The sequence below is a fragment of the Mesoplodon mirus genome (genome assembly GCF_964341445.2).
Source record: "Mesoplodon mirus genome assembly, chromosome: 5".
Taxonomy (NCBI): Eukaryota; Metazoa; Chordata; class Mammalia; order Artiodactyla; family Ziphiidae; genus Mesoplodon; species Mesoplodon mirus.
Window position 1 is genome coordinate 41,856,019 of NC_138980.1, and position 24,952 is coordinate 41,880,970.

A 24,952-nucleotide genomic window follows, 5' to 3' on the forward strand; every position below is an offset into this window, starting at 1 on the left:
TTCCCTGCCTGTTAAGCAGAGATGATGATAGTACCTACCTCATAAGGCTGTTTGCAGAGCCTCTAAGGTAATCCAAGCTAAGTCACCTAAGAAGAGCAGTGCCTCACATACAGTAGGTACATGTTTATTTGTTCAGCTATTTAAACATTTATGGGACACCTGCTGTGTGCCAGGCACTGCTCTAGGCACTGAGATTTGGTCTCTGCCTGCAGGACTCTGATAGTCTAGTGAGAGAGCAGAAAATAACCAAATACATATAATGTTGGATGTTGCCAGATGCTGAGAGGAAAAATAAAACAGTAGGAGGCAGAAAACAGTCGGAGAAGGCAGGGTGATCAGAGGGGGTCTCTCTGAGGAGGTGACCTCTGAGCTGAGACCTGAAGGAAGTGAAAAAGGAACCCATGTGGATGTCTAGGGGAAGAGCTTTCCAGGCAGAAGGAACAGCAAGTGCAAAGGCCCAGGGGTAAGAGTAGAGTTGAGTCATAGCAGGGAAGCTGTGTGTGGCTGGATCAGCGTGAGGTGGAGAGTGGGAGAAAAGGAAGACAGGGAGGTGATGGGGGCCAAATCAGGCAAGATGTTATAGGCTATGGTAAGGAGGTTGGTTTTTATTTTGAAGGAGGTAGGGATGATGTTGGCTTTAGGACCATCGTTGAAGTGGGGCTGGGAGTCAGAAGCAAGTGAGCAGCACATTTCTGGCTAATTGAGTTGTCACTCAGCAAGGGGAGAGTAGAGTGGCCAGGAGGACCCTTCTCCTTCCTGGTCCAAGGGAACCCATCCCCAGGAGAGTCCTCCAGACGCTGGAGCTTAACTATGTGCTCTTCCTCTTCAGAAGAGGTGATCCTCGCCGAGGATGAAACCGACGGGGAGCAGAGGCATCCCTTTGATGGTAACTGCTCTGAACCTGGCTCCAGGGGTGGGGGTGGGTCCCAGGGGACACAGGAGGAGCCGAGGCTGGGGGGACAGGCTACTCCATTCTGAGGGGCTTCCAGGGAATGGATGTTCAGGGCCCAGGTATGCCAAGAACAAGCACAAGACCAGGTCAGGCTCAGGAAGATAACGGGAATGGTGAGAATCTGCTTCCTCGAGGAATTTCAGGACCTTAACACAGGGTTTCCCTTTCTTGCCTGCCCTTTCTGCTTTGACCACATGCCCAGCTTCTTCTGCTTTGTGCCTCCATTTTTCCCATCTGTCAAATGGGCATGATAATAATCATACCTACCTTAGTTGATTGTTTATGAGGATTATATTAATTATTGCAAATAGAATGCATAGAACAGTGTCTGGCTCGGGGTCAGCCCCATTTGTGTTCACTAAGTAAAATAAATAATAATAATTTCACCAATGGGAATTCTCTGGCAGTCCAGTGGTTAGGACTTGGTGCTTTCACTGCAGTGGCCCGGGTTCAATCCGTGGTTGGGGAACTAGGATCCCGCAAGCCACACAGCACAGCCAAAAATAAAATGAATTAAATTAAAAAAAAATAATTTCACCAAGAATCCAGCTTACTATTAAGGACAGTTGTCTCACATGTTAGAAAGTTGTCTAGACAGAGCAATGACTTTGGGTTGAAGAGACCAGGAGTGAAAAGGAAGGAAAGGAGCTGGGGCCCTATCCCAGTAGGTTACAAAATGGATTTTGGGGGGAGGGAAAGAGATTACCCTTGGGGGTGTCTAAATCACTTTATTGGAAGTATATGCCTGTACTCACTGTCCCCTGGCGAGCTCTTGGGGGTGGAGAACCTAAATACTGAGGAAGGGCTTCCATAGTCCCAGCCCACCTAGCAAGTGTGCTAAAGGTTAAGGTGTGGGCTGTTTTCATAGGAGTCACTACATATCCAATCCCAGGGCTCCTAGAGGGAAAATGACGGCTGGGAGCCCAGACTTCGAGTCAGACTGAACGGGACTTGGGTCTCATCTTTACCCCTTAGGCAAAGTCATGTAGCCTCCCTAAGCCTCTGTCTCCACATCTGTGAAATGCGCAAGCTCTTACTTGCCACCAAACCAGACCACCACGTGGGTAAAATCCAACAACACATAGAAAGTCCCTGGTAGAGCGCCCAGCACCCAAGGACACACTCAGTCGGTGTCATTTTTGTAGCAAAAAGGGTAACGTCTTTTTCTCTTGCCATGTTTCCATTGTTGGAGCTCTGCGGAGAGCCACCATAAAGAAAAGCAAGACAGACCTGCTCAACCCCGAGGAGGCTGAGGATCAGCTGGCCGATATTGCCTCCGTGGGTAAGTCCTCCTGCTGCCTCCTGGCAGTCGTTTATTACTGATCGCCCTCGAGATGGAGTGTGAGAGCTTGGGGGACCAGGCTGCCTAAATTTGGGTCTTGATTCTGCTCCTTCCCACCTGTGTCCTGGGACAGATGACATGATTATGAGAATAACAACAGAGCGTGTCTTTTCATATTATTGGCAGGAGAAATAAAACTAAATAATCTACATATAGGGACTCCCCTGGCAGTCCAGTGGTTAAGACTCTGCGCTTCCACTGCAGGGAGCACAGGTTCCATCCCTGGTCGGGGAACTAAGATGCCACATGCCGCGTGGTGCGGCCAAAAGAATAATAATAATAATCCACATTGAGCATTTAGAACAACATGTGGCAGAGAATAAGGTCCCCATGATATTGGCTAATATTATTATTCATTATTTATGAGTAATATTATTATTGTTCATTAGTTCTCATTGAGGGGCTACATTTATTAGGTGCCCAATTGTGAACAAGACAGAGACCAAATCCCCACCCATGTGGAGCTTGCCGTCCAGTGCAGGAAATTGATATTAAACAGGTCATTACACAAATAAACCTGTAATGATAACAGCACTTCAGAGGAGATGCCCTGCGCTCAGCCTGCTCTGGAAAAGTGGAGTGTGGTCAGGGAGGGCTTCTCAGAGGAGGTGACATTGATACTGAGAACTGAAGGGTGGGTAGGAGTTCATCATGGCAGTGACGGCAGTGACAGCAGAGAGAAGGCTGTGCTCAGGCTGTTGCTGTTGGTTATCTCCAAGGGCAGCGTTTGAGGTGGGAGAGGACATTGACTTCTTTCCTTCTCACCCCTCTTGATTGAGACTGTGTTGCTTTCGATCTTTTCCAAGGAGACTCTACTATCTTTTGAAATGGGTTTTTTTAAATTCCGATTATGAAGGGAATTCCCTGGCAGTCCAGTGGTTAGGACTCTGCACTTTCACTGCCCAGGGTATGGGTTCAATCTTTGGTGCAGGAACGAAGATCCTGAAAGCTGCATGAGTACAGCAAAAATAAAATTAAATAAAAATAAATAAAAATAAAAATTCCAATTATGAAGAGTGGGTGGGGGAGCTTCCAGGCACAGGAAATAAGACAAGACTCTGAGGGGAGAAGGCATTAAGACTGATGGGGTATATGGAGCATAGAGGCAAGGATGAGAGAAGGAGGGAGGGAGGCAGGAATTCAAAATATACACGTGTTTCTGGGACTTCCCTGGCGGTGCAGTGGTTAGGACTCGGCGCTTCCACGGCAGGGTGCACGGGTTCGATCTCCGGTCGGGGAACTAAGATCCCACAAGCCTTGAGGCACGGCCAAAAAATAAAAATAAAAATATACGCGTGTTTCTAATCCCCAGGAACCAACTACTTCATACTCTGCTTTTTTCATTCACCCCTAGTTTATAAGCTTACTGCTGAGTTTCAAAATGATTTCCGTCACTGTCCCACACTCCAGAGGGTGGCTACACTATGGTTTGCTCAGCGTGGCTTTATTATATGGTCTTTGAGTTATTTCCAATTCTTGCCCTTATGAGGAGCACTGCTGGGAACATTTACGTACAATGACTCCCCCCACCCTTTGGGTGGATTTCCTTGGGGATAATTATAGGATCAAAGATATTAACGGGTTTTCAACTCATTATTCACAGAGCCATTCTGAGTTTCAAAAACACTGATTTATAAACCTGCCAAGTATTCAGACACTCACAGATTCTCCCACACTGGCCATTGCCTATTACCCGTTTAATTTCCTTTCCCAGATAAGTCGGTTTGTAATGATACCTTAAAGCTTGTTTTCATTTGCATTTTTAATTTCTAGCCAAAACACTCTTTTCCTCGTAATGATGAACAAGTCCTATTTCCACTTGTGGATACATCTGTTTCTCTCCTTCCAGCAAATTCAGGAATTGGAATGCTCCATCAATGCTCTGTGAATTTGATCCATTACATCTGTCCAACATCTTTTCCCATTTAGGTTGCTTCCATTTTTCTAATCTGTTTTGTTATATTTTGATAGGCAAATATTTTTTGTCTATACCACATTTATTAAATGTCAGGCACTGAAAAAATAGGGTACCCAACATCTCCTCTATGGGTAAGATTGGGTACCTGTTCTTAATTAACAGGGAGATATTTCTTCACATATGCAAAAGATCTATGTACCAACCTCTTCTCAGCAGCACTGTTTCTGGTATTCAAAAAAGTAAGAACCAGAAACAACCAATCTTGGAAGTCCAAGATCAAGGTGTTGGCAGGGTTGGTTTCTGGTGTGGCCTTTCTCCTTGGTTCATAGATGGCTGTCTTCCTCTGTATCTTCACGTGGTCTTTCCTCCATGTGTGTCTGTGTCCTAATCTCCTCTTCTTATAAGGACGCCAGTCATAGAGGATTAAGGCCCACCCTAATGATCTCATTTTAATTTAATTACGTCTTGAAAGGCCCTCTCTCTAAATACAGTCACATTCTGAGATCCTGGGGGCAGGGTGGGGGTTGGTTAGAACTTCAACATATGAATTTGTGGGACATGGGTCAGCTCCTAACGAGGGGGGGAGTGGGGATGATCCAGGAAGCCATGATAGATTCACAGAGGGTTTGTCTGTGGGAGACCCCGGAGCTCGAATTTGTGGCTGACATAAGAAAACTTGCTACTTGGAGAACCCAGATTCAAGGCTGGCATTTGATAAATGTGTGATAAAAGGAAGACGAGAAACCGAAGTTGAAAGCTGTCACACTGAATAAGTGCCAACGCTGTCCCATAGCACCTCTGTTAAGAAAGCGGGTGACTTTCAATTTTCTAGATGGGTCCAAAACACAGGCCAGTGGCTTGTTCTCCCAGGACAGGTTTGCTACAGGCAAACCCACCTAAAGCCAGCTCCCTTGCCTGATAGATGAAAAACCCACAGGAAGGGGCCCCTATGCTAGCAGGGGCTTCCTAAACAATCCTGAAAGAGACCTCTGAAATTCCAGGGTTCTGACAAGGAAATGCCTTTACCTTTATTTATTTACATAAAAATAATAATAATAATAATAATAATAATAATAATAATGTGTTTGAAGGTCAGGCAGGAACTGTGTGGCATTTGCCCTCATGTTGTGCCCTAGTAAATGCAGCTTTTCTGTAACTGATGCTTCTACTGTGCCGTCAACTCATTTGATAAACAAATTACAAAACAGTCTCATGCAGAGTTGATCAACTGACTGCTGAAATATGGACCTTGAGTCATCGTTAGGAAAAATTGAGCCATGAATGGAATCTGCCGTCACAACACAGGTTCTTTGGGAAAATCAGATTCCACGTAGATGGTTTTAAGGGTATAAGCTCATTGTGGGCTGTATTCGTTTGCTAGGGCTGTCACAGGTACCACGAACTGGGTGGCTTAAAATAACAGAAGTGTATTCTCTCAGAGCTCTGGAGGCCAGAAGTCCAAACGGAGATCAAGATGTTGGCAGGGCCATGCTGCCTCTGAAGACTTTAGGGGAGAGTCTGCCCCCACGCTTTTCTCTTAGCTTCTGGTGTTGTCGGCAATCCTGGGCTCTCTTGGGCTTTTACTTGCCTCACTGCAATTTCTGCCTCTGTCATCACATGGTCTTTTCCTGTGTGTCTCCGTGTCTCTTCTCCTCTTATAAGGATACCAGTCATTGGATTTAGGGCTCACTCTAATCGAGTCTGACCTCATCTTAACTTGATGTCATCTCCAAAGACCCTATTTCCAGCTAAAGTCATATTCACGGGTACCAGGGGTTAGGGACTTCCACACATCTCTTTGAAGGACAGTTCAACCCACAATTTGGGAAGCACCTATTTCAATGTACAGAGAATTTGAAGAGCATATAAATTGCCCCAAATCCCAAGATTCAGCCTTGGTGGTGCTATACTGCTGTCCTCACCGTGGAACATTCCTGACTAGGACGGGTCGCCTCTGGCTCTTGACTCCTTGAATGTAGCTGATCTGAACTGAAATGTGCTTCATACTAACACATTAGATTTCGAATACATAGTACAAAAAAAGAAAAAGAGTGTAAAATATCTCTTTAATATATTTCTATATCGATTCCACATTGAAATTGATATCTTAGATATATGGGGTTTCATAAAATAGCTTATTAAAATTATTTTTAAAATCTAAGGATTGCCTGCAATTACAGTTCCAGACCACAGAGGAAAAGTATAGACAAGAGTGTATAGAAAAAGGGAGCATGGGTCAGAGCAAGTACGAAATGCAATAAATAGAGGAGACGGTACAGAGCTGGCGCACGGCCTGGCATGCAATAGGTGTTTAGTTAATATTCACTTTCCTCTCCATTCCTGATGAGTGGGATGCCTATTGTGGGATGTATCTCCAGGCCCTGTGATCAGGAAAGACTTCCTCCAGGCGTTGGTGTGTGAACGGGTCTTGATTTCAGCTCTTAGGGTCATAGTAAGAGATTTTAATCTTACCAATAAGCATGATGTGCCAGCATCATGCTAGGGGGTATTAACTCATTGATTTCTCCCAGTGGCCCTGTGAGGTGGAGGGCACTGGAGTCCCAGGATGCAAGGTGACTTGTCCGAGGTCATCTGCCCAAGGTCACTCGCCTGTTGGTGGTGGAGCCGGGTTTCCATGTGGCTCCAGCAGGAGTTGGGGTAAGGGGCCTCCTGCCTGGTGTGATTGCCAAGGCTTGTGGATGCCTGTGGGTCTGGGCACATCTTTGGGAGCCATAAGGACTAGAAATGTCCCAACTGGGAAGGGGTGTGAAGAGCCACCCTAGGGTTCCCAATGCCCGTGGGGTCAGGCAGGTGATGGACATGAGGGGAGGATCCAACCACTGGACCTGGCCAACTGCTGCTGGGCAGGAATGTGGTCCCTTCCTCACGGCCACATGTTCCAGGAGTGAGTGCAGCATGGTGGCCGAGAGCACAGGCTCTGAACTAACTCGACACTTCTTAGCCAGTTACTGGACTCCCCTCAGTCTCTGTTTGCTCAGGGTATAAAATGGTGTTAATGACGGTCCCTACTTCCTAAGGTCGTGATGAGAAGCTTACTGTGTAAAATGCATCCCCCGCAGTGCCTTCTAAATGTTCAAAAAACGTCAGCTGTTATTTTCATTCATGAGAAGCTGAAATCCATATTTTTATGGAAAATCTCCCAGTTTTTAAATGAAGACCAGTAATTTTAAATTTCACAAACCCAGGATGAACCAGTATGGCCCCTGGGGTGCCAACTCACAGCCTCTGTTTAGAATTTTGCTAATAGGAAGTGGCATCCTGAGAGATGTTTTCCGCGTCCCATGCCTGGCTGGTGTGATGAGGTTGATGAAGTGCTTGATGGATGAACGTATAAATGAACAAATGAATGAACGGATGGATGGATGGATGAACAAATGAATAATGGATGGGTGGATAGATGAATGAATGTGTGAATAAATGATGAATGAAGAAACAAATTGGTGAATTAATGAATGCACTAATGAATGAACAAATGATGAAAGAAGATGAATGAATGAATGACATACCAATGAGTGAACAAATGAATGAATACACAAATAAATGAACGAATAAGCACACTAATGAATAAATGAAAGAATGAATGAACCAATGAAGAACAATAAAAAAATGAATGCAATGGAAGATTTTCAAGAGGAGGGTTTTTTTGTTTTTTTTGTTTTTTTGGCTGCGTTGGGTCTTTGCTGCTGCGCGCGGGCTTTCTCTAGTTGAAGCGAGCAGGGGCTGCTCTTCGTTGTGGTGTGTGGGCTTCTCATCGCGGTGGCTTCTCTTGTTGCGGAGCACGGGCTCTAGGCACACGGGCTTCAGTAGTTGTGGCACACGGGCTTAGTTGCTCCGCGGCATGTGGGATCTTCCCGGACCAGGGCTCGAACCTGTGTTCCCTACATTGGCAGGCGGATTCTTTTCCACTGCGCCACCAGGGAAGTCCCACAAGAGGAGTATTTTAGAAGGTAAAATCAGTCTATCCAAAACTGAGCTCTGAACCTCCCCCCATCCCTCCCGGGGCTCAAGCCAAAAACCTTGGCTTCTCCCTCTCTCTTCCACCCACACTTGGTCCATCAGCAAGTGTCGAAATCTACCTTAAACAATACATCCCAAATCTGCCCACTCTTCTACCTTCTCAGCCACTATGGAGTAGTAGCCCCATTATCATTTGCCTGGACTAGAGCAGCCACCTCCTCCCTGCTCCTGCCCTTGCCTTCCACAGTCTTTGCCCCCCACAGCAGCCAAGGGGCACCTGTGAACTCCAGTCAGGTCACGTCCGTCCTCTGCTCAAACCCTCCATGGCTCCCACCTCACTCAAAACAAAAGCCCAAGTTCTCCCCACAGCCCCCAAGGCCCTTCACAACCTGCCCAGTCTCCTCCCTGCCCTCACCTCTTCCCTTTTCCCACCTGAACCACTCCACTCCAGCCACACTGTTCTCTTTATGCTGCTCCCACAATATGTCAGGCAGGCACATTCCTGCCTCAGGGCCTTTGCACTTGCTATTTCCTCTGCATAAGGTACCTAAGATACTAAGGTAACTCAGGCCAACCCCTTCACCTTAACCACTTGATTTAATACTGCAGCCTTCCCAGTGGTCCCTCCTGGGGGTCCCAGTCCCCTTATTTTGCTCTACTTTCTCTTTTTTCCAAAGCACTTTTCACCTTCCATCACACTTTTTTTTTAATATATTTACTTATTTATTTATTTATTTATTTGGCTGTGCCAGGTCCTATTTGCGGCATGCAGGATCTTTAGTTGTGGCATGTGAACTCTTAGTTGCAGCATGTGGGATCTGGTTCCCTGATCAGGGAACATAGCCGGGCCCCGTGCATTGGGAGTGTGGAGCCTTAGCCACTGGACCACCAGGGAAGTCCCCCATCACACTATTAATTTACTATTTATTATATTATGTTTGCTCTCCGTCTCCCCTGCTGGAGTATCAGTCCCAGGAGTGCAGGACTCTGTTAACGTGTATCTGGAACACCTGGGACAGAGCCTGGCACAGTAGGTACCTTGTAAATGCTTAGGAACAAAAATATACGTAGACAGAGGGCACAGCTGGCTCATTCTTTGGTGATTATTTCTAAAGTGAAATGTCCATGGAAAACTAGGATCCTATCCACACCTCCTCCTGGAGGCTTTCCAAGTATGGTCCATGCAGTTCTGCTGCCTGCCTCTGCACTGGGAGTCCTGAGCAGAGGCTCCTGCCTTATCCCACCCTGTGGCATGACCCCCCAGAGTCATCAGACATGGCCAGGAGAGGAAGATACAGAACACTGGCTCCAGCAATGAAGAGCCATCAGCCTCCTCGTTGACATCCTGAGCACTCATTGGTTATTTCCAATACTATTATTTTCAGGGGCATCACCTTCTCATAAGCTCCATCTCTGGAAAGCTAAGCCCATAGGTCATGATGGTTCCTTACTTGCTTGGGAGGCTAATGGATTCCCTGGCCACAATCCGTGCCTGGGCCATGCATCGGTTAATTTCCTCTGCAGGAACACCTTGACATTCTCCATCCTTTCCCTGGCAGGGTCTCCCTTCGCCCGAGCCAGCATTAAAAGTGCCAAGCTGGAGAACTCAACTTTTTTTCACAAAAAGGAGAGGAGGATGCGTTTCTACATCCGCCGCATGGTCAAAACTCAGGCCTTCTACTGGACTGTGCTCAGTCTGGTAGCCCTCAACACGCTGTGTGTCGCTATCGTTCATTACAACCAGCCCGAGTGGCTCTCCGACTTCCTCTGTGAGTACCTCCTGGCCCCACCCCCCACCGGCTCCCTGATCCCTTCCTCACACCCTTTTTCCAGTTCTCTTTCTCTGATGGTATGTGTTCCTTCTTTGGTCCTCATTGACTTTGCCCTTTCATTTGGCCATGTCTACAACTCAATTTGGGGCTGATGTTGCTGCTGCAACAATGACAGAACCCTATTTCTTTGGGCCTGAGCTGGAAGCTGGAATTTAGGCCACCAGAGACTTCCATGATCACTTTCTAAGAAAAGCACATAGGGGTGCATTGGAAGAGAGACAGAGAGAGTCAGAGACTGCAAGACAGCCAGATAGAGACAGAAACATACATGTGATTTCTAGGTGCATCTCTGGGAATCAAATAATTTATGGTTGAGAGATGGGGGCACATTAGAGATAAAAAAGTGACCTGTATGTTGTACCCATTTTCTATTCTCATTTCTGACTCTCTGCTTCTTCCCTTTTCTTTCAAACCTTCTGCTTCTTTCCCCTTTCGTCTCCTGTCCTTTTTGACTTCCTTATGTCTGGGATTCATTACTAGAAGATACTCTCTAACAAGTGTGAAAACATCTTGCTCCCTCAGTGGGTACCAGGATTTCCAAGGCTTTGCCCTTCTGGGCCTATTCCCAGATTTCAGGAATTAATATGAGATAGTATTAAAACTGATGACCAGGTTGGGGGAAAAGAAGCAGTGAAAGGTGGGGAGACCTCTGAGCAGCATTTAAAAAGTAAAGAGCTCTTAGGAATCAACAAGAGTAATGGCTGGACAGTGAGGAAGGCAAGTGGATACCTTGGCTCTGGCTTATGGGCCCCGAGTGAGGACTCCCCAAAACCTTTTTTCCTGTTGGCTTCCCTCCTCCTACATCTACTGGCTTGTCTGACTTAGGTCTGTAGATTCTCTACCCTTCTGACCTGGTTCAGATTAACCCAGACAACCATTGGAGAAGTTGAGTCTTCAGCCTAGAGAGGCCTGGGAGCCTGGTCCATGTCATTGTCTCCTTGTAACCCTCATTGCTCCCAGTCACGTTGGCTGAACCCCCTGCCCAGGACATTCCCCAGGGGCCAGTTCTCCTTCCGAAAGCCCTGACCTAGTTCCAACCTTAATAATTGCATTTAGTCCCCCTGGAGTCACTTATAAATGAGGACTATTTACTTTTTGTCTTAACCTCCTCTGATAGCCTATTTTTAATCTCCCATATTCTCCCCACTAATCACCTTGCTCTATCTGTCCTGGTTCAGGAACAGGGGGTTGGGACTTCCTGCCTGGGGCCTCTGTGTCTGTAAACGTCCTTTAATTATCAATTTCCAGTTGAGAAAACTGCAACACAGAGAGGTTAAGCAACTTGCCCAGAGTCACACAGCTAGTTAGTGATGTAGCCAGGATTTGAACCCAGAGTCCAAGCTGTATCTGATGGTACATCCCTGCCCTGATTACCAGGTAACCTGGGTTCTTGATGCCTGCCCTGCCCCTAACTCTCCGTCTGACCTTGGACAAGCTCTTACCATTGTCCATCAATCAAACACATCTTCAATTATAAGGCACTCTTTTATTTTTATTTTATGTGCCACTAAGAAATAAAATAATGCTGCCATCTAAACTAGGACATGCCAATTTTAAGATACACCCCAGTTTCGGAGATGTCAAAATGTGAACAAAAATATGTGTCTTAGAATCAATGAAGTGTAGTCATTTCTCTGGGTCTCAAATTCCTCTTCTGTACTTGGTGGAAATTGGATTTGATGACCCTGAAAGTTCTTCCAGACCCCCTAGTGCTACAGATAAGTAATTCTCTCAGGTCTTGTGCATCACCAGCTATCATATTTCCATGGTAACTGGGGAACAAGTATCTTGGAAACTCTTAAGTTCTCCCAGAGTTTCTTCTGGTGTTTTTTGGAATACACCAGATGTTATGGACAGATTTCCCTTGCTGACATTTTGGTCTCAGGGGCCCTGGAGACCCTAGAGTTTCCCTCAGACACTAGGAGCTCCCTGGAGTCCTAAAATTAAGGGAAAGTTTCAATCAGGAATGAGTGGGAAAGACCTTAACAGTCATTTCAAACCACCTCTTAAAAGAATTACATAACAGGGAATTCCCTGGTGGTCCAGTGGTTAGGACTCTGCACTTTCACTGCCGAGGGCCCGGGTTCAACCCCTGATTGGGGAGCTAAGATCCCACAAGCTGCGCGGTACAGCCAAAAAAAAAGAAAAAGAAAGTAAAATCACAAAGAACTAGAAAAAAATCTTACACCATTAAAAAAAAGAATGATATAACAAATACCCTTGACCGTCAAACAGAGTTAGCTATGTGACCAAAATGGAATTCTTGGAGGTTTGGGTCCTCTGTCTTCCCTTTCTGTATGCTTTCTTCCCCTCAGAATTCCTCCTTACCTCTCCTTCCCCTCCAGTAGGTGACTACTCATGCCCTTCCTGACCCCTCAACTTCCTACCCCACCAAGAAAGCCGTGTCAGAAAAGGGACTGCTATTAAAGATTTCTTTGCTGGAGCAAACAAATAACCATGAGTTACCTCTCCCCAAGGTATTTGCACCATTATGCTTTCTCACCAAAAAACAAAAGCTTTATCTCGCATCAAGACTTTCAAACATCAGCAAGATAGGATTTCCAAGGGACGTAAATGAGTTTTCGAGGTTCAGAGAAAAGCCATGCCTTAGATTAGTTGCCTGTGGTGCTCCAACTAAGTCCCCAACACAAGGATTACAGATAGGACACTGTCATGATTTCTATTTCTATTATTCCTTTGGAAGTCAGACATATAAAAGTGGTTTAGTCATAATTCTTAGATTATGACATGCTGGCATTATGGAACCACTTTGTTAGTTATCCAATTAGTTAGTCAGTTAGCTGTTAGTCAGTTAGTAATTCATTCATTTGTTCGTTTTAAAAACGTAGTAAGATGCATAAAATAAACAACAAGGACCTACCATATAACACGGGGAACTATATTCAATATCTTGTAATAACCCATAATGGAAAAGAATATGAAAAAGAATATATATATATATAAAACTAAATCACTTTGCTGTATACCTGAAACATTATAAATCAACTATACTTCAATTTAAAATTTTTTTAATTAATTAATTAACTTTAAAAATATATATATATAGTAAGCACCCAGGAACCCACCAGCCAGGGTTGCAATTAACAGGAATGTCAGAGCCACCTGGAACCTCCCCCCCATAGATCTAACCTCCTCTGTTTTCCCCCCTCTCCCTTCTAGACTATGCAGAATTCATTTTCTTAGGACTCTTTATGTCCGAAATGTTTATAAAAATGTACGGGCTTGGGACACGGCCTTACTTCCACTCTTCCTTCAACTGTTTTGATTGTGGGGTAAGTGGTCTGGTTTCTAAGGATTTCAATTCTCCAGCTCTAGCTTAGAATGGCTGACACCTGGGGACATCCAAAAGAGAGAAGTAGGATCACCCCTGGATATGAGAGACTCTGCTGAATGCAAAAGGAATGAAAGGACAATCACAACTTCAGCAAGGATACAGAGCCCCTAGAACCCTCCTCAACCACTGCTAGTGGGAGGGGAAATTTGTGGAACCTTTTTGGAAAGTAGGATTGACCTGGTGATTCCACTGCTAGGGATTCACCCTAGAGAAACTCACACAGATGCCCAGGAGACACATACAAGAATGTCCTGAGCAGCCTCGCTAGTCCCAGACCAAATGACCCAAATATTCCTTTGCAGTAGAGTGGATAAAGTTGTGGCCTAGCCACATAATGAAATTCTCTGCACCAATGAGAGGCAACCAAAAACAGCCACACCCATCAGCCACATAATACTGCACAAAAGGAAGCAAGGCACTGACAAAACCAGTCCATACGGCATGATTCTGCTCATGAAAGTTCAGATGGGTAAAACTAAGCTATATGGATTACGGAGGATCCTTGAATGCTTTAAAAAGGCAAAGACCTCGAAAACATTATGATAAGCAAAAGAAGCCAGACATAAAATAAAAGGTCACATATTACATAATTCCATTTATATGAAATATCCAGAACAGGCAAATCTCCAGTGATAGAAAGTAGATTAGTGGTTGCCAGGGCCTGGGAAGAAGGGGATGGGGAGTGGCTGCTAATGGGTCCGGGGTCTTCTTGGGGGGTGATGGAAATGTTTCGGAACTAGAGGGGGGTGATGGTTATACACCATGGTGAATGTACTAAAGGCCACTGCATTGTGCACTATTTTAAGTTAACCTTTCTGGTTAATTTTATGTTATGTGAAGTCCGCCTCAATTTTTTAAATGCAAACGGTTAAAGGAAACGGTTAGCATAAAATTCAAGGTGGTGGCTAATGTCTAGGGGTCCCTGGAGGCTTTCAGGCTGCTGACATGTCTTATTTCTCGACATAGGTGGTGGTTTTGTGGGCATTCGCTTTGTAATTATGTGTTTCATGAATTCTTTGTGCTCATCAGCTCTTAATAAGTTTAAAAAGAGAAGGGATGAGAGGGGTCTGAGACCCTCACCCTGATTCTATTTGAGGGTGGGAATTGGATTGGGTTCCTGCAAGGTTCAGGCCCAGGGCACGTTTGCAAGGAGCCTGGACGTAAGACCGGGTCCTCTGTTCTAGGTCATCATCGGGAGCATCTTTGAGGTCATCTGGGCCGTCATAAAACCCGGCACATCCTTTGGAATCAGTGTGTTACGAGCCCTCAGGTTATTGCGTATTTTCAAAGTCACAAAGTAAGTCTTTGGGGTTCCCTGGCATCCCGATGGGATTGGGGATGGGGGCCAGGGTGGGGCCACCTCCACCATGTTGGGAAGGTGGGCTTAGCTGCTGCCACCCTGGCCCAGTCTGACCCCCACCCCCCCAACCCTGGCCTCTGTTGGCAGGTACTGGGCATCTCTCAGGAACCTGGTCGTCTCTCTTCTCAACTCCATGAAATCCATCATCAGCCTGTTGTTCCTCCTCTTCCTGTTCATCGTCGTCTTTGCCCTTCTGGGAATGCAACTCTTTGGTGGCCAGTGAGCGCTCAGCGGATTCTCTGACTTCTGCTTCCCTGGGGTCCAGCCCAGGGCCTCCCACCCCCAGACACCTTGCTCAGTGCCTCCAGAGACCCAGGCCCACCTGCATCACACAGTCTGCCCTTCTCGTGGCCTGGATGCCCAGTGCACTCACCCAGATGGGTGGGGCCCGGGATACCACACAGGGTGTCCTTTTAGGGGACAGAGATACTGCCCTGGAAACAAGGTACTGAGCCAAGCCCTCAGAACACCTGAGGTGGGACCAACATGAAATGTCTGTGTCCTCTCTGCAGGTTTAATTTTGATGAAGGGACTCCTCCTACCAACTTCGACACCTTTCCAGCAGCAATAATGACGGTATTTCAGGTACAACCTTCACCCAGCCCCATGAATGCAGGGCCATACAGGGAAGCACCAGAGCTCGTCAGGAGGCAGAGGGAGCGGGGAACATGGGCAGGAGCCTTTACTGTGGTTTCCACAGGAAGAAATGGGCAAGGCACGTTAAGCAGGCTTAGGACTGACTAGTTTAAATAATTTCATCAGGCCCTGGAGCTGTCCTGAGTTGTCTGGTACCTGACCCTGGGCTGATTCTGGCAGGAGAAGGTTGGCCCTGATTGTAAGAGCCCTATAGTGGAGGTGGTTGGGAGTGTGGGCTCTGGATTGGTTGGTTTGCATTTGAAAAGCACATTCACGGGCAAGTTGGTTACTATCTCTAAGAATTAGCTAGTCCTGACTCCCTCCAGGGTCCACAAGGCCTCCCACATATGTCAAAGCATCAGAATATAGAAAGTAATAGACATGAATAATACACCATCCTCCCCCAGATTGCAAGACACCCCAATCCCATATTCCAAGGCAAACAGATTGACCCTGTGTGGTCTCCCCATACCAACTTCGGTACCCATGTAGGCACATGCCCTGAGGTTTGGAACTGGCCTAGCTGGGACTTCCAGAGCCTTTCCATGTGGGTTCTGTCTCTTTAGGGGACAGAGAGTCTATGGAAAATGTGACTTCACTCCTCTCTTCTCCTGGGGGAGAGGTAATTTCTAAATGAGACCCCTAGATAGGGGCTTGGAAAGGGAAACCATCCATGAAGTTTTGAGCCCTCACATAAATGAGTATTAATAGTAGTAATCACCATCCATATATCTTCAGCACAAGGGTTCTTGCCCAAGAGGGAGACTGTCCCCCAAGGTCACCTAGAAGTATCTGAAAACTTTTTGGGTTGTCACAACTGGGGGTGTGGGGGGATGTTACTGGCATCTAATGGGTAGAGGCCAAGGATGCCGGTCAATACCCTACAGTGCACAGGATGGGAGGAAGTCCCAAGTGTCAGTAGTACCAAGGCTAAAAACCCCTGCATTAACAGATAAACGTTTTGGGAGTTCTTTCACATTTATTTTATCCTCTTAGAAATAATACAAAGGAGGGAAGTTGGATATTTTTTAACAGCTGTGTGGATGCTACATACATATCCCTTTAGCCCTTCCCATACGCATCCGCACAACTTCTGTTTGCCAGCACCTGTGTCCCTTTACCTGAGGCTTCCTCTGGTCACCAGTACCACCACCATCACCACCCCCAGACACAGCAGTCCAGAAGTACCAGTGAATATATGGCAAGAGAAACTTATTTCTCACAGTTCTGGAGGCTGGAGGTCCACAATCAGGGTGCATGCAGGGTTGGTTCCTGGTGAGGACTCTCTTCCTGGCTTGCAGACGGCCGCCTTCTCTCTTCTCTCTCACGTGGCAGGGAGAGAGAGAGAGACCAAGTTCTCTGGTGTCTTTTCTTATAAAGGCACTAATCCCCTCCTGAGGGCCCCACTGTCATGTCTTCATCTAATCCTAATTCCCTCCCATCTCCAGATACCATCACACAAGAGTTTAGAGCTTCAACCTATGAATTTAGGGAGTACAACTCAGCCTATAGCAAAATCCCCTTATCACATCAGGGAAGATGGAGTTACAGAAAGATTGTGACTCCTGCAGGGTCACTTTTTCCTAGAACAGGCTGAGAGCCCCTCAGTGCAGGGACAGCCCTTTCCTCTTGCAAACAGATGAGACCCTCCCCACCCAGAGACAAGGGCCAAGGAGGGGCCCACACGACAGGTTCCGGCTCCACAGCTGCATCTACGAGGGACCCAAGGTTGAGAGGGGGTTGGCTGTGTGTCTCTCCCTCCCCTTTCAGATCCTGACGGGCGAAGACTGGAATGAGGTCATGTACGACGGCATCAAGTCTCAGGGGGGTGTGCAGGGCGGCATGGTGTTCTCCATCTACTTCATCGTGCTGACACTCTTTGGGAACTGTATCCTCTGTGTGGGGAAATGGGGACGTGCCCGGGCCTCAGGGAGAGCAGATTGGGAGGCACAAGGGGTGGGGGGGATTCAGGAGTCCCAGATATCAAGGTCCAAGTGGCGATGCTTTCCCTGACTCTGACGTTTGCAGACACCCTCCTGAATGTGTTCTTGGCCATCGCAGTGGATAATTTGGCCAACGCCCAGGAGCTCACCAAGGTGGAGTTGGTGGGAGAATGTTGCTGTGGCAAAGTTACCACCTGCTCATGGCAGATCAGGACCGTGCCAGGTGGGGGTAGGGGCTAGGGTCAGAGCTTTTGCCCTGGATACACTGTACCAGGGAGAAAATGCCTCCTCCCCCACCCCCAAAATAGACTGTCCATAATAAAGTGGCTTCTACAGCAAAGGAGGGGGGCTAAGGCAGCAGGGTTTCTATAGGAAACAGATGGCAAACTCCACCAGAGTGCCCATGTATAAGGAGTGGGCAGTGTCAAGGGACTTCCAAGGAAGGCGGCAGCCTCTAGGATAGCAGGCATTGTCACCACCCTAAACCCGAAAGGGGGGGACAGATGGAGAATAACCCAGACAAGGTCCTGAGGCTCTGTGTGTGTCCCTGTGAGCTTGGGAGTTGGCTGGACTTCATCACTGAGTAGTAGCAGTAAAGAATTATATGTGCTCATGGTTCCAGGCATTGCTGTTATCTCCCTTGTGCAGAAGGGGGAACTGAGGCTCAGAAAGGCAAAATCACTGGCCCCAGATGGGATGATAATATCTGCTACTATTTAGAGCATCATGCTATACATGTCAGGTGCTCAGTACAGTTCTTGACACACAGGAAGTGCTCAATAAAGGGAGCCTTTGTAAGTCACTTGGCATGAGCAGGCACCTGGACCTAGAGCTCACATTTTACAGAGCTGGTAAAGGGAAGGCTAGGATTCGAACGCAGACTTGGCAAGTTCCAGGACCTAAGTTGTCTACCCACACACCCTGCCAGCTTTCACTTGAGCCCTAGCTGAGCAGGTAATGATAAAAATAAAAATAACAACAACCAAGGAAAATGTGATTGCCCCTCTTGTATGCCAGACACCAGAAAGCATAAGAGATAGGGAGTTACAGTTAAGCTCATTTCACAGATGGGAAAACTGGGGCCCGGAGACTTGTGGCCTCACCACATATCTAGGAACTGAAAGAGCAGAGGTGTGACCCCTTAAAGAACAGAAAAGAGAGAAGAGTACAGGAAATGAGATCAGAAGGGAATTGGGGGGGATGGGTGGTGAGAACCATCCATGTGAGGAGAAGTCCAGTTTTCATTCATGGTCAGTGATATTGGTTTATCTGGACAAAACCTGGTGCCAGATGCCCCGTAGGGCAGCCTTGGACTCCCTGGGACTCAGGTCCACCTCCGCTAGTCATAGAGGAGGCAATATTGCTTTCAATAACACAGCTCACACCCCTGGGATAGCCCACAAGCAGAGCGGCTGGGAACGGTTGTACAGGTTGTGCACTGCACGAAGGAAGCTGGGCACCTTTTTGCAGTTTGAGGGGAGGGTGTCAGGAGCAAAGGCATCTTAGGAGCTAGCGGTCATCTGACCTAAGCCTTTCGCCAGCAGCCTCATCACATTAAAAGAACGTGTGCAGAATCATGCAGCCTAGGAGGTCCAGGCCTGGGACCTGCCTCAGCTTCACAGCCCCATCCCCAGTGCCTCGAGGTGTTCAGGCCATGTTCAGGGAACTGAACTGAACTGAGCAGACTTTGCCAACACTCCATCTGCCAGCCTTGGCAGGAGGGAGAGAGACTTTCCTGGGCTCAGCTCCGACTGGGGGAAACGGAAGTCTCCGCCACCCCAAGCACACAGCCACAGTCCTGACCCCCATGGAGCTGGCTGGCGTCAGTGCTTCAGGGGCTGTTCCAGCCATGATCTCATCCAGGTTCCAAGACCCTAACCTCAAGGGCCATCATGGGGGAGGAGATACCTCAGGAGGGTGGGAGAAGGGGAAGGAGAAAGCTCATCTCCTGTGACGTGTCTTCCAGACCCTCATTCTTTCCTTCATTTATTCCACAAGCATTTCTCAGGCATTTAATATGTGGCAGGGACCCCACTAAGCCGCTGATGTGGTTGGGTTTTTTTTTAAATTTTTTTATTGAAGTATAGTTGATTTATAATCTTGTATTCGTTTCTGGTGTACAGCAAAGTGATTCAGTTATACACATATATAATTCTTTTTCATATTTTTTCCATTATAATTTATTACAAGATATTGACTATAGTTCCCTGTGCTCTACAGTAGGACCTTATTGTTTATCTATTTTATATATAGTAGTAGTAGGTTTTTATCTCACTTAACCCTCACAGAAAACCTAGGAGGCAAATTCTCTGATCCCCATTTTACAGATTTTGTCATTCATTGAAAAGCATTTGGGAATTCCCTGGTGGTCCAGTGGTTAGGACTCGGCACTCCCACTGCCAGGGCCCTGGGTTCGGTCCCTGGTCATGGAACTAAGATCCCACAAGCCACAGCGTGGTGAAAAATAAATTAATCAATTAAAATTGAAATTAAAAAAGAAAAGCCTTTACTGAGCATCTACTGTGGACGGGGTCTAGGAGGCAGGGACATGGACAACAGACACATCCCTGCCCTCGTTGATACTCTAGGGGGAGAGATAGATGAGAAAGAAACTTGTCAGATGGTGATAAGTGCCAAAGAGAAAAACGAAGTGGGGGTAGTCGAGGAGAGTTGAAATTTTAGATGAAGATTGTGAGGCACAGAGAAATTAAGAGACTCGTCCAAGGTAAGCAGAAAGTGAAGGCGCTGAGATTTGAATCCAGATGGGTCCAGAACTTGTGCTTCTAACTACATGCAACGTTGGTTAAACTTGAGCGTGTTTCAGACTCCACTGGGAACTTATTGAAAATGCAGATTCCAGGGCCCAGCCCAGGTTCTTCAGGAGACCTGGGAATCTGCATTTGCAGTGTTTCTTAGGCAGGTGGTCCAGGGACTCAACTCTGAGAAATGCTGGGTGTGATGCCAGGAGGAGGGGAGGCCTTGGGAGAGCAGGATGGCCAGCGGGGTCCCACCCCTGTGTTGTCACTGACAGAGAGTGTCCTGATCTGACCATTGCTGAGGTGGTAAGGTTGCTTCTTGCCCCAGACATCTCAGCACAGTGGGAGAGGTGCCCTGCCACCGCATGACCTTTTTTATTGGCGGGTTCATCTCTGGCCATTTCTTTCTTGTTGCTTTTTCTTTGCTTTTTCTTTGTTGGCTTTTCTGTTTTACGAATGAGGCCCTGCATGAAGGCTGAAGAAGGATTTAAAGCCCCAAAACGTCTTTTTCTGTGTGTATTTTTAAAACATCTTCCCCCATCCTCCTCCTCTCTAAACCTAACTGGCTGAGAATATAAGTTCCTCTCCTGATTCCCCTTCTGGAGGCTGTTGGCAGTGCATGGGATGGGCTGTGGGATGCCAGATTCTTCTGCACGTGGGGGCTTGTCAGTGTTCTTTAAAAGTCTTGGTTCAGAGAGCTTAAATGGCCCAGGAAGTAGAGTGAGAGGAAAATCTTTGCATTAATTTCCAGCTCATTGAGACAGGGTACAGAAAAATTTCCATTGTGGGAAGGGAAGGGAGTCTTCCTCCTTTTCTTCTGACTGTGTGTTAAAATAGCGTTAATAATGAGCTAGATATTGAGCCTGTACATAAAGGGGATAGCAGTATACTTAACTGACGGGCGTCCTTTCCAATCACTGGGCCTCGGCTCTGTTTGGTTGACACCCAGGCCACTCCTGTTTGTAAATATCTGAAATGTTGCCCCTAGTTAACAATAGGGTCAGAGGTGAGGCCCCAAGGCCCAGTTCATGTTTTGTGAACAGGGATCACATGTGACTTTTAGGATGAACAAGAAGAAGAAGAGGCAGCCAACCAGAAACTCGCCCTCCAGAAAGCCAAGGAGGTGGCAGAAGTGAGTCCTCTGTCTGCAGCCAACATGTCCATAGCTGTGTAAGTGCCCCCAACTCCAGTATGCTCTCGGGGTCCTCAACCTCTGCACCCTCCCAGTCAAGAATTTGGGGGCAGGGAGCAGTCCCTGACTGGGTTGAGTTTTAGGAAGAAGTGCTTCTGCCCTCCACCCACTTTCACTCAAGAAATAATTAATAAGCCGGTACTATGTGCCAGGCACTGTTCTAGCTGCTGGGAATACGGCGTTAACAAGAGGTTGAGGTTTATAGGGAGGGCTAGGGGTGGTGAGAGTTATGATTTTAAGTAAAGTTGTCAGGGAAGGTCTCACTGAGAAGGTGACAAAGCCTGAAGAAGGTGAGGGAGGAGCTCTGGGGGGGGCTGAGTGAAGAGCATCGCAGGCAATGGGAACAGCGTGTACAAAGGCCCTAAGGCAGGCACATGCCTGGTGTGTTTAGGGAACACGAAGGGGGCCAGTGTGACTGAAGTAGAGGGAGTGAGGGGGGCCAGTGGGGGGAGGTGAGGGCAGAGAGGTGATGAGGGAGGACTTAGAGTTTTGCGCTGAGGCAGGTGGGAGACATGGAGGGTTCTTGAGCTGAGGAAGGATAGGGACTCAGGTGGTCACAGGTGCCCTTTGGACGCTATCAGGGGAGCAAGGACAGGAGCCAGGAGACCAGGTTGGAGAAGACTGCATTGTTCCCTGCAAAAGAGATAGTGGGGGCTGGATCAGGGTGGATCAGAGTCATGGATGTAGCTGAATTCTAGACAGATCATGAAGGCAGAGTGGACAGAATTTGCTGGTGGATCAGAGGTGTTAAGGTGGTAAGAGTTAAGGTGTCTTGATTAAAGATTCGTGAACACAGATATTCTGAATTCTACCTTTGTTGGGTAGTCCTGGGATTTTGCATACTGTGGGGCGGTGCATAATGGGACAGTGGGGAGGGGGCTTTCTTTCTCAAAGTGCAAGGAGATGGCTGTGGAAGGGGAGCCCAGGAAGGTACATGCTCAGGCAGGCAAGCCTATAGAAGTTGATGGTCTGTATAAAACTATCAATACACATAGAACCCCTGGAAAAATCTGTGTGCTCCAGGCAGGGCTTCAGCCCAGCCAGCACTCCCAGCCATGACCCCACTGGTGTTTTGCACCAGTGGATAGATAGGCACTGTCCCAAGCTCCCAAGCGCCCATGTCAGGGCTTCCAGAACCCGCTCCAGGTCAGTGTCCAATATGATTGGCTGTCTCAGAGGTTAAAATATTTTGAACATCAGGACAGCCCCCAGAGGCCATGTGCTAAAATTGGAAGAGGAATAGAGAGGTCAGTGGGGACATACACCTGGGCTGAGACCCCCATTAGACCGAAATGCCCAGCCAGGCCAGGATACCTTACTGGAACAAGACGCCCATCTGGGCCAAGACACCTGTAAGGACGAGACATCTGGCCAGGTTGAGTTTTCCACACAGGTTGAAACACCTAGTTAGGCAGGGATACCCAGCCAGGCCATGATACCCACCTTGACAGAGATGCCCACTTTGGTCAAGATGCACATCTGGGCCAAGGTACCCACCTGGGCGGAAATGCCCACCTGGGGCAAGACACCCACCAGGGTGGAGATACCCACTGGACCGAGATGCCCACCTGGGCTGAGACGCCTGTTAGCCCGAGAGGTCCATGCAGGCCACAATGCCCAGCAGTGCCCTAACCCCTGCGCCCTTCCATTGCAGGAAGGAACAACAGAAGAACCAGAAGCCCTCCAAGTCCGTGTGGGAGCAGCGGACAAGCGAGATGCGGAAGCAGAACCTGCTGGCCAGCCGGGAGGCGCTGTACAACGAGATGGACCCAGACGAGCGCTGGAAGGCCTCCTACGCCCGGCACCTGCGGCCCGACATGAAGACCCACCTGGACCGGCCGCTGGTGGTCGATCCCCAGGAGAACCGCAACAACAACACCAATAAGAGCCGGGCGGCCGAGCCCACGGTGGACCAGCGCCTCGGGCAGCAGCGAGCCGAGGACTTCCTGAGAAAACAGGCCCGCTACCACGACCGGGCCCGGGACCCCTGCGGCTCCGTGGGTCTGGACACCCGGAGGCCCTGGGCGGGCAGCCAGGAGGCCGAGCTGAGCCGGGAGGGGCCTTACGGCCGCGAGTCGGACCACCACGCCCGGGAGGGCGGCCTGGAGCAGCCGGGGTTCTGGGAGGGCGAGGCGGAGCGGGGCAAAGTCTGCGACCCGCACCGGAGGCACGCCCACCGGCAGGGGTGCAGCCGGGAAAGCCGCAGCGGGTCCCCGCGCACGGGGGCCGACGGGGAGCCCCGCAGGCACCGGGCGCACCGCAGGCCGGGCGACGAGGGCCTAGAGGACAAGGCCGATCGGCGGTCCCGGCACCGTGAGGGCAGCCGGCCGGCCCGGGGCGGCGAAGGCGAGGGCCCAGACGGCGGCGAGCGGAGGAGGCGACACCGGCTTGGCCCTCCGCCCGCCTACGACGGGGACGCACGCAGGGAGGACAAGGAACGCAGGCACCGGAGGAGGAAGTAAGTGGAAGCGATGACAATAGTAGAAATGATAAGATGAGGCAAAGTGGCACCTGCTGGGTACCTGGTACTCTCCTGAGCCACTTATTTCAGCTTCTTGACAGCCCCCTCATTGTCATGGCCCCGATTCACAGATGGGGAAACTGAGAGTTGGAGCTGACTTGCCCAAGGTAACACATCTAATAAGTGGCCTTGAACCCAGGTCATCTGGTGCCAGAAGCTGCAAACTATCAAGCTCTTGTACGTCTCAGGGAAACTCTACAAGAACTTTCCCCCAGAATTATACAGCTCTTCCATGTGCTTGCTGTGTGGCCTTCGGCAGGGACTTCATGTCTCTGGGCCTCAGTTTTCACAATCTGTAAAATGGAGATGGTGGGGTCTAATTTGGTCATTGCTCGAATTAAATGATGTAATATATGCAAAGGGCCTGAAAGAGCAGCTGACACATAATAAGTGCTTGGGAAATTTAGACCCTTTTTAGCTGTTATTGAGTCAATCATTTTTCACCTGATGCTATTCCTGGGGGGTTTGAAAAGCCACTCTGGGCCCTCAGAATTGAATGAAGAGCAGGGTTCAAGGCTTTTGTTGGCATCTTCCAGGCCAGCACCTCACCCAGTCAGAAATGACACCCTGTTTTTCATAACAATATTTTGTGACACTCCTTAGAAAATCCTACGGTGATTGTACGTTTAGGAACCCAAACAACTTACATGTGTTCTTTCATTAATTAACGTCCTCTTAGTCTTCTTTTCTTTTTTTTTAATTTTTATTGGAGTATAGTTGATCTCTTATTCTTCTTTTATTATATATCACCCGCCACTAGGGCATCCTTTTGATTTTTTTTTTCTTTTTTTAAAAAAACCCTCTTGTAGGGGCTTCCCTGGTGGTGCAGTGGTTGGGGGTCCGCCTGCCGAAGCAGGGGACACGGGTTCGTGCCCTGGTCTGGGAAGATCCCACATGCCACGGAGCAGCTGGGCCTGTGAGCCATGGCTGCTGAGCCTGCACGTCCAGAGCCTGTGCTCCACAAAGGGAGGGGCCACAACAGTGAGAGGCCTGCATACCACAAAAACAAAAAACAAAAAACAAAAAAACAAAAAAAACCCTCTTGTAAGTTTTTTGTGTTTTCTTTTTTCGGCATTAGGTATTCTTTTTTTTTCTTCCATTTTTATTGAGGTATAATTTACAGGCAGCATGGTATAAGTGTAAGGTGTACAACATAATGATTTCATT

The 24,952-nt window shown here is 48.0% G+C and overlaps 1 protein-coding gene across 5 annotated transcripts in view; it reads left to right on the forward strand.

Annotated features, from left to right (window-relative positions):
- The window catches only part of CACNA1A (calcium voltage-gated channel subunit alpha1 A), a gene marked incomplete at both ends in the record, with an annotated part of 240,998 nt that overhangs the window by 137,553 nt on the left and 78,493 nt on the right, over positions 1–24,952 (forward strand). For 4 of the 5 annotated variants that reach the window (XM_082621831.1, XM_082621833.1, XM_082621832.1 and 1 more), the window contains 11 exons: positions 830–886; positions 2,145–2,234; positions 9,750–9,959; positions 13,203–13,315; positions 14,562–14,674; positions 14,825–14,956; positions 15,250–15,322; positions 17,144–17,261; positions 17,402–17,469; positions 21,136–21,242; positions 22,919–23,722. In XM_082621831.1, the coding sequence (XP_082477957.1) occupies positions 830–886; positions 2,145–2,234; positions 9,750–9,959; positions 13,203–13,315; positions 14,562–14,674; positions 14,825–14,956; positions 15,250–15,322; positions 17,144–17,261; positions 17,402–17,469; positions 21,136–21,242; positions 22,919–23,722 (1,885 nt within the window). Of the gene's footprint in view, positions 1–829; positions 887–2,144; positions 2,235–9,749; positions 9,960–13,202; positions 13,316–14,561; positions 14,675–14,824; positions 14,957–15,249; positions 15,323–17,143; positions 17,262–17,401; positions 17,479–21,135; positions 21,243–22,918; positions 23,723–24,952 lie in introns of all 5 variants that reach the window. The other variant, XM_082621835.1, reaches the window with a different exon arrangement.